General features: G+C 37.6%; 2 protein-coding genes across 2 annotated transcripts in view; one reads left to right on the top strand and one right to left on the bottom strand.

The window, feature by feature from the left end:
• Positions 1 to 3,886: 3,886 nt before the first annotated feature.
• LOC6647505 (aldo-keto reductase family 1 member B1) lies at positions 3,887 to 5,413 on the bottom strand. Its single transcript, XM_002070695.3, has 5 exons — positions 5,321 to 5,413; positions 4,796 to 4,963; positions 4,570 to 4,742; positions 4,370 to 4,514; positions 3,887 to 4,304 (listed from the first exon to the last, which is right to left on the bottom strand). Exons 1-5 carry the CDS (start codon positions 5,393 to 5,395, stop codon positions 3,912 to 3,914), a joined length of 954 nt encoding a protein of 317 aa, XP_002070731.1. The 5' UTR covers positions 5,396 to 5,413; the 3' UTR covers positions 3,887 to 3,911.
• Positions 5,414 to 11,557: 6,144 nt separating this feature from the next.
• Positions 11,558 to 16,842, top strand: part of LOC6647503 — a 32,932-nt gene continuing 27,647 nt past the window's right edge. Inside the window, exon 1 of the mRNA XM_023178704.2 lies at positions 11,558 to 12,488. Coding sequence (XP_023034472.1) covers positions 12,380 to 12,488 — 109 coding nt within the window. The 5' untranslated portion in view covers positions 11,558 to 12,379. The remainder of the gene's footprint in view (positions 12,489 to 16,842) is intronic.

Here is a 16,842-nt window from a genome sequence, read left to right on the forward strand (position 1 = left end):
CTAATAAAAACATTTACCCTTCTGCATACAGGGGAGGGAGGGAGTGTGTGGGAGGGAGTGTGTGTATGTGTAGAACGAGTGTACATACACCTAGGGCCTGCTGGATGCTGCGACTGGGCGCAATACAAACATAACCATGACAGCCAAAAGGATAAATAAACAGAAACATGGAAGTAAAATTATTTTGTTATCATATATGCGCTATCAAAATAACTAACCGCCCTACATGGATGAGTTCAAACTTTCCATGTTGCTACATAGGAGGATACTTATATTCATATATATTCAGAACTATGTGAATACATTGAAAACATGTTTAATCGAACCACTTTTTTTGTTAAAGGGCTTAAAGCGAGCTTAAGCTTAAGACGCACTGAATGATAACTTACATAATCGATTTAAGTTTGTTGAATTATCTCTCAGATTCAAAATAAAATTTACCATTAACTAACAACCAATAAAGCATACTAACATTTCCAAGATGAAAAAGGGATATTAAATTAGATGAATCCTCCTGATCTTTAAAAATATTGTGTTTTTTAATATCTTTACATACCAAATTTATTTAAAACTCAAATTAAAATGCATTTTGTCTTAATAAATCTCGTGTGGAACGTTTAAGCAATTGGCAACGTCAAGAATAAACAGTTTTTCACTTGCTCACTTGTTCTTCTGTTGGTAAGTAGATCAAGTGTGTGCTCCATTTCACTTTTTTGCCGAGTACAATTCTGATGGCATAACTGGCCTGTTTCTTTCATTGTTTCAGTCTTTCAAGCCTGCCCTTACCCATTGAGTCCTGGCCATAACAATACAGCTTCTATAGCATACTTTAGAGCGCAATACTTGACACTGATAACACACGTCAGCAACGTCTGCGACTATGACTGTGCCGCATTAAATGGACAATGGACAATGGGTTTTACTTTTACCCAGTCAAGGACTTAACATTCTGCAGCCAGTTACTGTTGCAGTTTAGGCCCCATTCTGTGCCCTTTCAACCTTTACTGTCGGCACGATTGCCTTTGTGGTGGGGTTTCCTGTCACATTCTGCTCTGCTTGCTGAGATTCGTCCACCTTGTCCGATTCTCTGTTTGTCAGCTTTATGTTACCCTGCTCCCTCATCCCTTTGGATTCTTTTGTGTTTCGGTTTTATTTATTTTACTCTTAGCATTTGCATTGGCATTGTGCGGCTGCTGCACCGTGTCTGCAGCTGAAACCTAATTTTCTGCACTTAATTGTTTCATTATGGCGCCGCATAAAACAAAAGACTTGGCTCGATGCTGGGCCCACTCAGGCGCAGCTCAGGCCAAAGAAAATGTTGAAAGAAATCCAGCAAGTGAAAGGAAAGAGAAACAGAGAAACGCAAAGAGAGAAAAGATTCAAATATAATGTAACATGTAATGTGGCTTTGACTTGATTGGCCTGTCTTTGTTGTTGTTGCTGCTGCTGTAGCTGCTGCTGTGGTTGCTGTTGCAGCTGCATGTAACCTACTTTGTGTGGCCATTGTTTGCTTTTAATTAGCCGCAATAAACGCATACAAATATCCACAAACATACTCTCACAGACTCTCACACAGATTACCATGGCACGTGCAATAGGCCCACTTAAAATAAACAATTGCAAATGGCATTTCACTAAGCAATTGAATTGAAGCCAAGGCCTTGAAACAATTTGTTTACAAAATGTGCCCCTTATATGCAACTGACTGGCAATCACCCCACCAACCCCACCAGTCCAGCAATCACTTTTTTCCCTTCCCTAGCCAGTCTCTTTGTGCTAATTAACTTGCACAACATGTGCGCCTAACTTTGAATCCATTTCCATTTAAATGGGTCTCCTTGTATGGTAGTGTGTGTGTGTGTGTGTATGTGGCAAGTTGGCGGCTCAAAATCAAATTAGCTAGCCAGCCAAGCGAAATATAAATCTGCTGATTTACACAGATATAAAGTCCAAGCAGCCATAAAAACAAATTAAGCCAAAATGTTAAATAAATAACTTTTGCCGACCCGCTGACAGTCATAAGCCAGCGGTTGTCCGCCAAACTCTCAGTCCTTGCGGCCCCACACATAGACAAAAGTTATCTTATTAATTCCTTGCCACATACCCACACCACACCACCTCCCCCCCACCACCCCATTCCAAATAACATCCGCTGCCGCACGCCCCACTAAACTCTCTCTTAATACGCACAATCAAATGTGATAAATATAACGAAATATTGTGTGTAGCATAATTTCAGGCAACTAAGCCGACAGAAATAACACTTAGGTAAATATTAGGAGAAGGAAAGTGAGAGAGAGAGAGATTGAGAGAGGCAGAAAGAGATGTGATGGAGCCATTGCTCACATTTTTTTTTTTTTTTTTTTGGCAAAATAGTCTTCTACTCGGCACACACAACTACACACACTCTCACACCCACCCACACACACACACACTCGTCCATTTTGTTTTTCCATTTGCCCGCCTATTAAGCAATGTTTGCTATAGCAATTTCTTGGAACCGAGTGGAATGGGAATCATCTATGGATGTATGAGTAATCGCTTTCATGCTTGATGACCAAAATGATTAATGGGTCTTGGGAATTGAGCCAAGTCCAAGATTAAACGCAACAGTTTCAAGCATTGATCATTTGTTACATGGCCATGGGAAAGCGGACACTTAAGCCTTTGCAAGTAGGCAAGGCCGAGATAGGAAATTGATATACCACACAAATATGAAAGGGCCCCCCCTTTATTAATTTTCTTTTTTTATAGAAAAATTCAATAAGACCATCATCATCTTGCTTTGTCTTTAAAACACGAAACTATCCTGGAATGCTGTAGTCCTTTGTGAATTATATCCACTTCCGAAGAGGCGACGCAAATAAATGTTTTATCTCATGCACGAATCAACAAGCCATAAACAAGCCAAACGAACAGCACTAAAAAGGATGTGCGCGTACACTGCTGTTGTCCTTGTTGCATCTTCATTTTCTTTATTTTTTGTTTCTCCGGGTTTGGGGTTACATTTTGTTTGTTGTTTTTTCTTTTTTTTTTGTTAAATTTTGTGGAGCTCTAGCTAGTGCAATGGTGTCTATGGTCTGGGGCCAGTTGCTTTTGTCATTGTTTTTGGCTTGGCATTTGCTTTTGCCAGTGCTATCTGGCCGCAAGGATTAATGGGGTCAATTTGACTATGACACGCACCCGCAACTGCAACTGCGACAGCATCTGCATCTGCAGTAGCAGTAGCAGTAGCAAGTGGGCCCATAAACTATGGCCACGGGATGCGGCTCATTTCATGCCAGTCGAGTGCATTTTGTTACGAGTCGACCAAAGATTCCATTTCAATTTGTGTTGTAAATGCAAAAACTCTTGAATGTGTGTATGTATGTAATGTATGTGACGGCTTAAAGTAGAAGTAAAAGAAAAGCCATTTCCTCCCGAGTCTCACGCACATCCTCTTAGCACGCAACAAGAAAAACAAATGAAGGTAGAGGAAGAAAAACTTGAAGAAGTTGAAAAACCTACAACGACAAATTCAACATGTCAGCCATTAGAAGCAGATGGGAGAAAGCAAACAAAATGCTTGGCAAAGCATGTGGAAGCGAGAAAGAGTAAAGCCGTCACGAAGATGAAACTATTATCCACGGAAATTAGCGAGTTCCAATGACAAAAACACATGAAATGCAAAAACTTTTCACCCTCCAAACTCAAGCTCAATTTCTAAATTGTTGTTGACATTGTTTGGTCTATAGTTACATACATACATACATATATGCATGTAGTATGCGTGTGTATCTATTTAAGTAGGTGTGTGTGTGTGTGTGTGTGTGAGTTTCCCCCTTGTTGGTTTTGGCACACTTGAGACAGAGTTTATATATGTACCCAAAGCTTCATTATGCTCGGTATTAGGTAATGAACTTTAATCATTGTTAAAACTCAATATTAAAAGGATAATTAATGTTATTTACTGCTTGCAGGGCGCGAACCACACGACCATCTGGACTATTAAACGATTCCAAAACTTTATGATCTTCGTCATCCAGTTGAAAATCAAATATGTTAAAGTTCTCCTCAATCCGCTGGGGGGTAGAGGACTTAGGCAATGGTACAGTTCCAATTTCAACTAAATAACGCAAAACAATTTGTGCCCGTGTCTTGCCATATTTATCCCCAATAGCCTGAACTTTATCGTCAAATAGAAAATCTGGTTTCTTTTTGCTTGGATCTGGTCGACCTAAGGGGCAAAAGGCGCAAACCACAATATCATTCTGCCTGCAAAATGCAATTAACTTTCGTTGATTTAGCGCAGGATGGCATTCAATCTGAAATGAAATGTGCCAGGTTTTAGTTAGTTGGTTTGTATTTCACATCACAATTCAAGACTTACCTGATTATGTATGGGCTTAATCTTACAATTGGCCAATAAACGTGCAAGTTGTTCTGAATTGAAATTGGATACACCAATACTCTTAGTCAGACCCAATTCGACTAGTTTCTCCATTTCCCGCCAAGTGTCTAGATAGTCCACTTCGCTGCAATCTTTCAAGTGTAATTTCAAATATTTACATCTTGATGACAAAAACTTACGTTAATTCCACTTCCCCCTTTTCATTTAAGGGTATTGTTTCGTTATCTCCACGATATACATATGAATAAGGAAAATGTATCAAATACAGATCAATGTAATCCAGACCAAAGTTCTCCAAACTTTTGCGGCAAGCATGTTCCACTCTTTCGGGTTCATGGAAGTGACACCACAGCTAAAAAAAGTTTATTTAGAAAATCTTAATGTGCAAGATTAAAAAAAATTTACCTTAGTTGTAATAAAAATCTCTTCCCGTTTGATGACACCTTCGGCAATTTTTTTATTCACAGCTGCTCCAACTTCAGCTTCGTTTCCATAGAAGTAAGCACAATCCAAGTGCCGGTAGCCAGCATCGATGGCATGTAAGGTAGCTCGCTCGCAATCGCCGCCTAAAGACTGTGTTGAAATGGAATTTCATAAGATTAGAAAATACTTACTTTAAAAAGCACTACAAATTACTAACGTTAATGAATGAACTGCTCACGTTAATAGGTGACTTGACTCTAAACAATCAAGTGAAAACGGTCTAACGGTGATCTTATCTTATCATGGCATAGAATGGGACCAAGCCAGTGGCTTATCAATTATTTAGCTTTAAAGGGGGCGTCTACTCAAATATGGCAAGTATTAATATACAAGATAGTTTTCAATATTCGTCTCCTTTGAACCCCGCCACTTAAAAACTACGTTAACAGGTCCACATTATTCTAGTGACGTTTGCAAACATTCCGATTAAAATATATTATTATTTACCTTGAAGGTTCCCAGTCCTATAGATTGTATTTGGGTGCCATTATTGTTCTTGACAAACGGAACTTTAGAGGTCATTGTAATCAGAATAGTTTAACTGGCTCTGCTCTTATTGCAAATATTTCACACACTGTTTGCTAGACGACTTGTAGTTGCCTTTTTATAGGCACATCTTATCAATCTTATGCATTAAAGTTAAAACAAAGGCAAAGTCACACACAAAAACACACAAACGACAAAAAAAAGTGAAATCCATTAAAGATTGTGTTTTTTGTATCTATATTTATGTATCTGCAAGGCAACAACATAAAATCTCCTCTCACCGCTATTTTTCGTTTGACTTTGGGGTCATAAAAAGGCAAAAGCAAAGGAAACCAAATAGAAAAAAAAAATGCGACAAGGCACATAAAATATGCGTTAAATATACGCAAAAATAGTTGGGTCATCTAATAGCAGAACATCCTTGTCTATGTCCAAGTCCAAAAGATAATTGCGCTAGGACTACTTTGTCCACTCGCTCTCTTTCTCCTTCTCTTTTCCTCTCCCTTTCGTTCCCTCTTCAACAATTTTCGTTTTTTTTTTTTTTTGTGAATCACCCGACTGGGCCGGCATTGCTTCGTCCCATCAGAAAGATACACTCAAAAATTTTACGATCCCAAAATGGCATTAAATATCCAAATGTACTTGACGCGACTTTCTTGGCTACGTGAAGTGAAGTAGAAAGCTCTTGGCATGAGTTTTGGATTTAGTCTGGTCTGGTTTAGTTTTGCCTAGTTGCAAGTGTACTATATATATGTATATAAGCTGGCGAAGGAGGGTTAACTTTTATTGCTGGCCATCAAAAAATGTTAAAAGCACGATTTCCATGGCCATTGTCTGGCATCTGTAATTGCTTTGCCTTTTGCTTTGGCCAAGCTGCTTGGAAATCTGAAATTCTTATTGCTCTCCAACATAAAATAGAAATTTACATAGTTAGTATACTCAATTCTTCAGTCAAGTCAATACAAAGAGACAATGTAGTAAAAAAAAAAATAAATTTTAAATTAAATAATTATGCCACCAAAGTAAACATAATAAACTATGCAATTGAATTAAGTCCATTGACTCACTTAGATATAGAATTCTTTATGACTCTGCTGGAGTCTGTAAAATTATACCAGAAATCTAAGCCCAAGCCACATTAATGATAAATAATAAGGGTTTTCTTTCATTTTGTATACTTTAATTAAGCACAACATACAAATGAAAGTTACATCAAATATATAAATGTTGATCTGTATCTAGTTTTAATATTATTATGGGGGAAAAAATTGAAATGACAATGTAATGTAAATGTCTTTAGAGTTAACAGCAATTCAAATATGGTTTTAACATTTTGTGTAGACTTTTTAACAGAGCCGGCAGCAATAACAGCGCTATGTTAAAAATATAAACAAATTTACCAATAATGCTTAGAATATGTAAATATTTGAATATTTGTATATTATTTTTAAAAATATCCAATATGAAATATATTTTTAGTCATTGGGTTTATGATTTTGAATGCTTCGTTTGTTTCCCTTGGGAGACTTGTAAACTGTTCACATAACTGACCTAGAAACGTGTGTGTTAGGCGAGTCTAAGAGAATTTTGGCAGGGCGACAAAGCTACAGAAGAGTGAATGGTACTCGAAAACCGACATCGACTCTTACGATGCTTTGACGCTGCGACTCGTTTAAGTGTTAAACTTCGTCCTTGATTTCGGCAGCAAATTTCTGGCCATGCGACAATATGTTATGCTTACTGTAGCCATAGCCGCATGACTGACTGGCTTCAGCTGCAATTTTGGACTCCCCAAACGAATACAGGAGAAGCAGGAGTAGCAGCAGCAGCGGCACCAGCGGCAGCAGTTAAGGCAGCATCCATATACCAGAGGCGAGGCATCAGCCAGACACTACTTCAACGGTGTTGCTGGTGTGTCTCAGCCTTCGTCTTGACGTGACATCAGCGAAGTACTTCGCCTTTTGCTGCCATCGTCGGCTTCGCTGGCAGAGGCAGCTCTGCTGTGTGTTTGGCTGGCCCCAGCATCACCAACATCAGTCTTGAAAAGCCTTCTGTTCGTGCAGAGGTTGTTAACGCGCGACCGTGCCACACGCGGCGTATACGCAACATACCAACCCAAAACCGAAAAAGAAAACAAGCCAAAAAGACGAAACTTGACGACAAAATACATGTAAACGAACGAACCCAAAAAGTGAGTGCCCCAGTATTTATAAATGTGTGTGTGTGTGTGTCGAGTGTTTGCCTTTGACTACCACCAATGAACCATGCCAGAGGCATTGAACTGTGGCTTACCATGACTGGACGCCGGGTAATGCTGCTTCTGCTGCTGTGTGTTGCTGTTATTGTTACTGGAATGGGTTAAGGCAAGAGACGGGCAGGCTATTAAAGATTGATGCCCATTGAAAACTCTTAGCAAGTGCAGAAGGTGGACCTCAGGCCGCCCTTTCTTAGCATTATTCTCGCTTTGCATGTTTTTGACAGTTTTTTGGAGTTTGTGAGTTTTCTTTGCACTTTCACACGCACTCATTTATGGGCAGAGGTCAAAGTTGAGCATCCGTTGTGTTCACTTGTCTCCTCGAGTGTTGGCGAATTAATTAACATGACAATGACGAAGGTGAATTGCCAGTTTCAAATCAACTCTTCTCAGTCTCAAAAGTGCTGTGCGATTTTTTGGTTCTTTTAATTTTTTTCTCCCTTTTTTTGTATTTTTTTTTGGTTTTACAAGCTTTTAATTAGCCCTTTACCATGCCTTTTGTGGGATGAGAGACATAGAATTGACAAATTGCTGTTTGGCAAACACAAAAATGCCCTGTAATTAATTGTTTATTGTTGGCGATTTTCGGGACTTGACTAACAGGCTATTTAGTCGTAGGCTTAGGCCTAGACAATGCCAAACCTAAGGGTCTTGGTCCCCTTGTGCTGGTTTGAGTGTGCGTGATTGAAGTCTCTTGATGGGGAGCAGACCCAATCATTTGCAATTGATGCTAAGTGAGACACTTGACCATAAGTGGAGTAAGTTCTTACCACAATAATCACCATTGGAATGCGGTAAGCACATACTTAACTCTGCTGTGAATGAGGAAAACTTCCTACAAATGCTTAGAACTTCCCATAAGCAGTAGAAAGAGTCAACCTGAAATAAGCTTGTTAAAATGATTATCAAGTAATTATATTACTGAAACTAGATTGATTGGTTCATAGACTTACAGAGTTCAAAGAATTCGACTCTTAGGCATTGTTTGTTTATTTCTCTAATTAAAATTAGATTTATTATTATCATTATATAAGTGCTTTAATATGGTAATAAACAAAACGTAGGTGATTTCTTTAGAGAAGTTGCATAATAGTAATACCTAATACCTTTTGTATAAATTTCCATTTCATTGTTAGGTTAACCTTTTGCATATCTTATTCACAGGAAATTTGCTTTAAAATTATGTAAATTTCCTGCTTTTATAAGCGAAGCAAAAGTTGCTTTAAACTTTTCCCTTAACAAGCATAAGTCGCTCGTCATGTTCGAGTTCGAGGAGTCATAGCAACAATATTCCAATTTTTTTTTGCCTTCATATTTGTCTAGCATTATGGGGTGGTTCAAGTGTAGCCACTTAAACCCTTTTGACAATGTCAAGAAGGGCAACTCATGACTGAGATGATGACAATAATGATGATGATGATGATGATTATGAGGATGATGTCGATAATGATGCTAAGAGCGATGATGACAAAGTTGGTAATGTTGGCAATGATGGTGAAGCTTAATTGAAAGCATTCGTCGAGTATTTTCTTGTCTCTTTTTTTGCTTTCTTTGTTTTCTTTTATTTTTTTTTTTTTGGGCCATGCATAAGTATGATATATGGGAAAACTCCTTCAAATATTAATTAATGGTTAATAAAGCATTCAATTTCTTGACTTTCTATTGAATTGTTTGCTTTTGTCTTTGAACGAGTAAAGATTTACATTAACAAAATATGGCTGAAAACTCATTAACTCATAAATTTTTTAAATAAACAGCCAAAGGTTTTTTGCTTGATAAATGTGTATGTGTGTGTTGGAAATTGAAAATGTAAAGCATTTTCAAGTGCCACCTACCCCCCACACACACACGCACACACACACACACACACACACACACACTTACAAAACATGTACATAAGCGTTTAGGAGGGAGGCATGTGAATATTTTTCGCAATAATAATTTATAAATGAATGAATAAAGGGCGCAGAGACGAGAGGCCCAAGCCAACGGCAAATAAAAATAAATAAATAAAACTGGCAATGCGGCAGAAAATGGGCCCAAAAGAACCAAGAGAGCAACGGAGAACAACGGATATGTTGTAGCTGCGACGCGTTTATTTTATTGCGTATACGCCGAGCACAAAAGTAGGCAACAATTTTTCCCTTCATATTCCTGTGCATGCATGTGTATATGGATGGATGTTTGTATGCTTGTATGCTCGTATGTGTGTTTATTTGTTCATCTGTGTGTTTGTATTTCATATGTGTTATATGGCCGCCACAGCAGCGGCTCAACTTATTTTCCACAAAATTAAACCATCAAAAATTTGCCAACAACAATGTTGGGGTAATTTATTTGACTCATGGCATTTTACTGGGCTGTTTAGAAAACGCCAACCAGCCAGTCACCCAGTCATCCAGCCAGCCAGCCAGCCAGCCATCCAACCATCCAACCAGTCAACCAGTTTGGCCTGCCAGCATAGAAGCCACATAGGCAACAACATCGTCCTGCAGTAAACAAAACCAAGCAGAAAAAATAAACACACATTCACTCACTCACACTCACACACTAACACACATACATATAAAGCAAACACTCACACTGAGGCGCTTGCATATGAGGAACATAGAAAAACATTTGGCGCTAGCTGCGGCTTTTTGGTTATGCTGGTGACGATAGCAAGCTGGCAAAAGAGGAACTCGGACCTAACGCAAGTCAGCACCAACTCGTTCTCTTGACGCACACGCATACAAAAATCCACAAACACACACATTCACGCTGACACCAACACATACCATACATCAACACTATGAAGAATTTTGTTCTTTTTTTTTTTTGTTTTTTGGCCTACGGCTCGACTCTTTTTTGTTGGGTGAAATTAAATAAACTGAGCAGTCGACTAAAACTACGCTACAGTACCGCATCCTGGTCGCCACTTTGCCGTTTCCAGGCTCTTGCCACTCTCTGTGATGATGAATTGATGATGATAATGCCGCCAGGGATTTGGCCAAAAAAAAAGAGCAAAAAAAATATAATATAATGCAGAAAGTCGAGCCGCGTTTTTATGGCTCGACGAACTTGGCTTTGAAAAGAGTTAAGCATTTATTTATTTACATACATTTTGTTGCTGCCCGTTGGCTTCAGTTTATTAAGTCTCAAGTGGCCGACTCCCATCCAATGTTGTTTCCCATGTTAAGCACAGCCAATTTCATGCAAAGTTGAACTCTGCACAGAGCTCCATGTCGTTGTCTTCCTGCTCCACTTGATGGATGACTTTTGACGCCAGCCAGCACCCAGTGACTCATTCAGTCAGTCAGTGTGTTTTGGCGGCCAATTTGATTTGAGCCTTTGCCTCAGTAGTCATATGAAGCAGCCAGCGGGGAGAGAGGTCTGCAAGTCTGCTGTCGATTTGTCAGTGGCAATGGCCCAGGCAGTACCATACAGATTGAGTTTTGAATGGTTGAAATTTTTGTGCATTAGTTAGCAGAAGATGCAAAACAGGAGCGGTTTAATATTTCCAAGAAAGTTTAGCACTTAAAAATAAATAACATGAAGCCAATTTTAAAGCTTTGAAGTGAATACATTTTTTATTAAACAAAATGAAACAGAAACAGAGTTCTCCTTTCAAAATCTAATTCTGTGTCTAATTCTAATAACTGGAACCAATGTTATTAGTTACATATAATTGCTTAATAAAGTTTAGTTAACTTGAATTGCTAAAATCAGTCCAATGGACATGGATAAGATGAATGATTATCTTGTCGGGTATATGACATAAACGACTTGGTTGATCGGAGCTTAAACTTTGAAAATCTATCTTTGGGTCTTTGGTGAAAAATCTTTTGTCTGCTTCCATTCAAGTAATAACCTGAACAAAAGTGTGCTTTGTGTTGTAGTCTTATGTTTGATCAACTTTTCCGTTTTCATTTTGTTTACTCTCTCTGTCATAATGCCAAGGACAACTCGCATCAGAAACACAAATATACACACAGACATGTACTATATACCTCTACCTTGGCAGTGCAACAGTCAGCTATAGTGTCTCTCCCCTTTTGTTAGCCAAGAGCTGTCTCGACTTTAAGCCAATGCTAAAACTGGTCTTTGCCAATGTCTGAAAGTCGACGAGACAGACATAAATTCTCAGAAATAACAGCGGCAGCAACAGCAGCAACCAGAACCAGACAACGATAAATCTTTAACGTGGATTTTGCATGTAAGCTAGCAGAAATCTAGGCTATGTGATGATACATGAACCAAAGCTCGAAAATTTAATAAGCCAACTCTTTATACGCAGCAAAAGTGCATTGTTAATTTTTGAATAGACTATGGCAGCAGCAGTAACAACAACAACAACAACAACATCAGTATCTTTGGCAACTAAATGGTAATAAAATGTTAAAAGATATAAAAGGATACCCAAGAGTCAGCCATGAGAAACTAGATCCAGTGCCATAAACATTATCAGCAAAGAAAAACCAAAGAAGAAAAAAAAAGAACAAGGAGAAAAAAAATATATATATAAACGCAGCAGGGCGCAGAGTGCGGCATATTTAGCGGCAGGCACACTTCCTGCCATCCTCGTGCCCATCAACTGCTTAGAACCTTCCCAGGCCATCCCTTCGTTTAGAGTCGAGAGCATTTCCGTTTCTTATCGCGGCAATGTAAACGCGTTTCCGTTTAATGCCCGACATCCACATCAGGCAGCCAGCAACGACATTAAACTAGAAGCTCTCTGGCTCAGGGATACGGCATCTGGATTACAAGTAAATTGGAAAGGATTTAACATGAACACCACGCCAACGCCAACGTGGACGCCAACGAGGACGCGGATAACTCCGTTGCAGCCTGTTCTATGCCTGTTGTTTGGCGTCCTGTTTCTGGCCGCATTTAATGGTAAGTACGTTGAATTTAGCCCCTGATATTTATGCACATGATTAACAGTAAACTGTTGCCATTCCCACAAATCTCCAACATCCTTCCCAATTTTAACTTCTTTCCGCCCTCCACCACCACTTAGGACCCTCTATCACCATCGTGGCCATAAATGTCATAAACGTTCGCCTATCGCATCAGCCGCGATTTATTTTCGCTTGCAATTTATTTACACAACTATTTACGAGAGTGCCGCATCGGCATTGGCATTGGCAATAGCAACAATTCAATACTATAAATGCTACAATTTGCACCGACAACAACAATAAATTTATCTGAATTGAACAAACATTTTGCTTGCAGCTTTGTCAGACCGACAAATACAATGAAACAACATATAAAAAATTAACAGAACAAAAAAAAAAACAGAACAGAAATTGAAAGGCTTATCGTTGCCACAAAAGGCAGTAACAACAATAAGAAAAACTTCATATATAGCAGGTACTAGTTGATGAAAATGAAAAACTCTTTCTTTTTCTTTATCCCTCTGTCTATCTCTATCGTACGCCTTTGTTCGGTAATAACAATACATTGCAATTTTTATGAAAATTCAAGAGGTCAAGTACAGAAACAAAAAAAAATAATTTCAGAAGTTTTTATTTTTATCATACATGAATATACATATATTATATATACATATAAATTACAGTATTTTAACCTTGCATTCAAATTTGTAAATATGTTGAAGGTAGGATTTCAAACAAATGTATATATGTAGATATGTAGTGCAAGGATATAAAAATAATCCAAAATATATGTTCAATTTGTCAACCCTTTTAATATTCTTACAGTTTACTCAACATATTAAAAGCTATCGTATGTCATTTGGGAATAACTCATTCATTGGTCAATGATTGCAGTTAGGATAGATATTGATATCTCTCTTAGAATCTTTAAGTACATTTTAATTCTTGCTTTTCATTTCGATAGAGGTTACTCATCCTCGTCTGATTCTGACTCAAGAGATTTGTATAATATTTGGCTCAATTATGCAGATTCATTGCTATTTCTTTAAAATGACTAAATTCCTTAGTTGCTATGGTGAAAACTGAATTATTCTATCAATTTCAGTAGCTTTAAGAGAGTTTGAATTGTCTGAAACAATTTACACTTTATGGTAAAGACCCGGATGAAGCCCCGGAAATGGAATTGTGAACTGATTGATATTTGCGTTTATGAATTGTTTATAAGACACTGGCATATTTGCAGGGTTTGCATATATATATATACATACATATACACAAATGCATGTGTATATAGTCTTGAGTACATTTTCTGACAATATTCCATTGCCGATATGTGCATTATTTTGATTTCGCTTGTCTCTGGCATGGCAAAAGTCCCATAAAAATATGTCAAATGCAAATTATGTGCACAAATATAAATAAATATATGAATCAACAAATAAATATGTCAAATAAAATGATATGCATGCCTTCCACAGACACCGCCACCAGCCGCCTCTTTCTTTCCATCTCTTTCTCTTGCTCTCTCTCTATCCCTCTCTCTCTCCATTATCTTTCCCTCTTCTGCATCTTTGTGTAAAAGTCAATTTGCAGTCATCGACCAAAAGTCGCGAGTGTCATAAACATGGCGAAATGTGCGTGAGACCGCAAAAGCTGCCAAATGGCAGATGAAAATAAATAAAAATTATGAAAGTTATTTCACAGATGGAGCAAGGAGGGACACAGAGTCGGTTTGGCTATGATGGTGGTGGCATAATAATTGCATATTTATGTGGAGTCAATCGCTCAAGCGAAATGCAAGAGAAGCCAACTCACATTCTTATATCCAGGAAGCCTTTTAATGAGCAAGTCCTGTATGTATGCATGGCTGATGCCACTTGCATCTTTTTGTGGCATTAACTGAAGCAGGGCGTAAATTAATATCATTTAAACATGAAATACATATACATATATAGCTCAAGGGCTTTTTAAGCCTTAAAATAGGCTTTTCAAATGGAATAAGTAAAACAAGAAAATGCAATACGAACAGAGAGCCACCAAACCGGAATTATCATTTTCACATATTCACAACTCATTTTTACCTGTTTTTCCTTAAAACAACCATGACATATTGAGTCTCAAATTTCACTATGAACAGTAATGAGGAAAACTCTATAATGACGAAATTTAGACTATGATTTTAATTGGATGTAAAATTTAAACAGAAACGCATTTGCACTAATGAATTTCTATTGGGCATTATCGTTAATTAGAAAATTTATCTCTTTAAACTAAAGTCCCGCACATTAAATTTAAAAATATATGTACATACATATAATAAGAAGCTCAGTTGATTTCATAATGAGACATCTATTACGTTCCAATTTTCTTTGCTTTTTCCATCTATTTATGTGGGCGATGAAGACAGCAATAAAATAAGCTAAAAATCACTCAAGAGAATGAATGCCAACGTTTTATCTTATCATTTGTCTTTTGTGTTGTGCTGCGGTAACGGAAAAGGAAACGCGTTGATAATGATTATAATAATAATAATAATAACAATGATAATGATAATGAAGCCAACACTTGGCTTTTGTTTTGGGTGCCAGAAAATAACATGACACTTTAATAGGGCAAAATGAACGGAACTGAACAAAACCCAAAAATCTGTGAAAAACGGAGCCAGCGGCAGCTGTTTCTAATGAAACAGTCAAGGACAATAGCCAGGCGGCCGGCGGAAATACAAAATCCCACCCCCCTCCCGTTTCATTCCATGCCATCCCATGCCATCTATCTAACCATGGCATCCATCCGGCCGACCATGTTGATGATAAAAGCGGCAAGCGAAATGTTGTTGTCCAACGGTATGACCATTTATAAGAGCATCAGTTACAATGGCAATGCGTCCAGGGAGTACAGACTCCGCGAATTTGTTAGGATGGCTTGTATGCGGCATTGTAATAAATTAAAAATGAGAAAGTGTATAAAAATAAACAAAACCAAATTTCAACGGAAATATAAGAACAAAAAACTTTGATAAATCTTATTAAAATAAACAGAAAAAAAGGAATAAAACATAAAAAACCACAAACTTAAGAAGCTAAAAAGCAAAGAAAAAGTGTTTAAAAGTGTATTTGCCCTTCTGTGGCCTAGGTTGTGAGCCTTCAACCCCAAAATCACTTGGCCACTTGGCCACTTAATTTACACTTTAGGCATTTGTTCTAAAATTTAAGTTGTTGTTGCTGCTGTTGTTCGCTTCAATTTGGCATGCCAAATTCAACGCGTTCCACAAATTCTACGAAATTCGCGTATTTGGGAAATGTGTTTTATGTGTCGCAGTGTCCTTCCCATATTCCGACATTCAACCACTCTGTCCGCCATGGCTAACAAGGACAACAATGCGCAACACACACACACAACATCTGAGTGGCAATTGTTACATCCATGTAGGATGTAGTTGCTATCCTCCTGATGGAATTCACAAAAACAGGCCACAAAAGCAGGATCGAGAAACGACTTCGGGATACTCAGTAAATAAAAAGTGATAGTTCGATTTGCTTTAAGTGTTTCAATAGTTTCCCCGTTCAGTTGTTCCAAGAAAAATAAAATTATTTAAGAAAAATCACTGAAGTATAAATTAAACAAATATTACAATCCCTGTGAGATTTAAGTATTTGAAGTTTCCCTTATCATGTTTAACTAACAAGCGAACAAATGTGACTATGAATGTCGTACTTAATCTCTATTACGAGTATTCCTAAAAAAAATTTTAATAGTCTGGTTTGATTAACTAAATTTCTGCCACACATTTACCAGCACAAAATCCTTAAACTGAGATAACTACTTAAATATCAATAAATTGAAATTAGGAGCATAATGCATAAACTGCTTTATGAGATCATATGAGTTAATATTTACATTCAATAACATTCAATAATCAAATGTATATTGATAAACAGATGATAGGTGGTGGCATATGTGATAATTTTCATTCATCAATTTACTAAATTTATAAATTTCCATCTAAATATTCAATGAAACCTGAACTAAACAAACAAAATTCAATTACCGCTTCGTATATTTTAGAAATATTTAGTTGACAGCAGCTTTTGATTTTGCTATAGAAATTTCTCTTTAAAGTTTGGATGTAGATAAATATGTACCAAAATTGATATACTGTGTATGCATGTATATACTCCTTCAGCTTATTTGCTAGCCCTGCACGTCCATTTTGGGGTTTTTTTGTTTTTTTGGGGGGATTCTTGGACGCGTTCCGGTTTTGCCTCTGCTTTTGGCTTTATTTTTAGCTTTAGGCATTTGTTTAAATTAAAGATTATGCACAAGTGTTTTGTTTTTTCATTTTTTGTTGG

The sequence above is a fragment of the Drosophila willistoni genome, chromosome 3R (genome assembly GCF_018902025.1).
Source record: "Drosophila willistoni isolate 14030-0811.24 chromosome 3R, UCI_dwil_1.1, whole genome shotgun sequence".
NCBI lineage: Eukaryota > Metazoa > Arthropoda > Insecta > Diptera > Drosophilidae > Drosophila > Drosophila willistoni.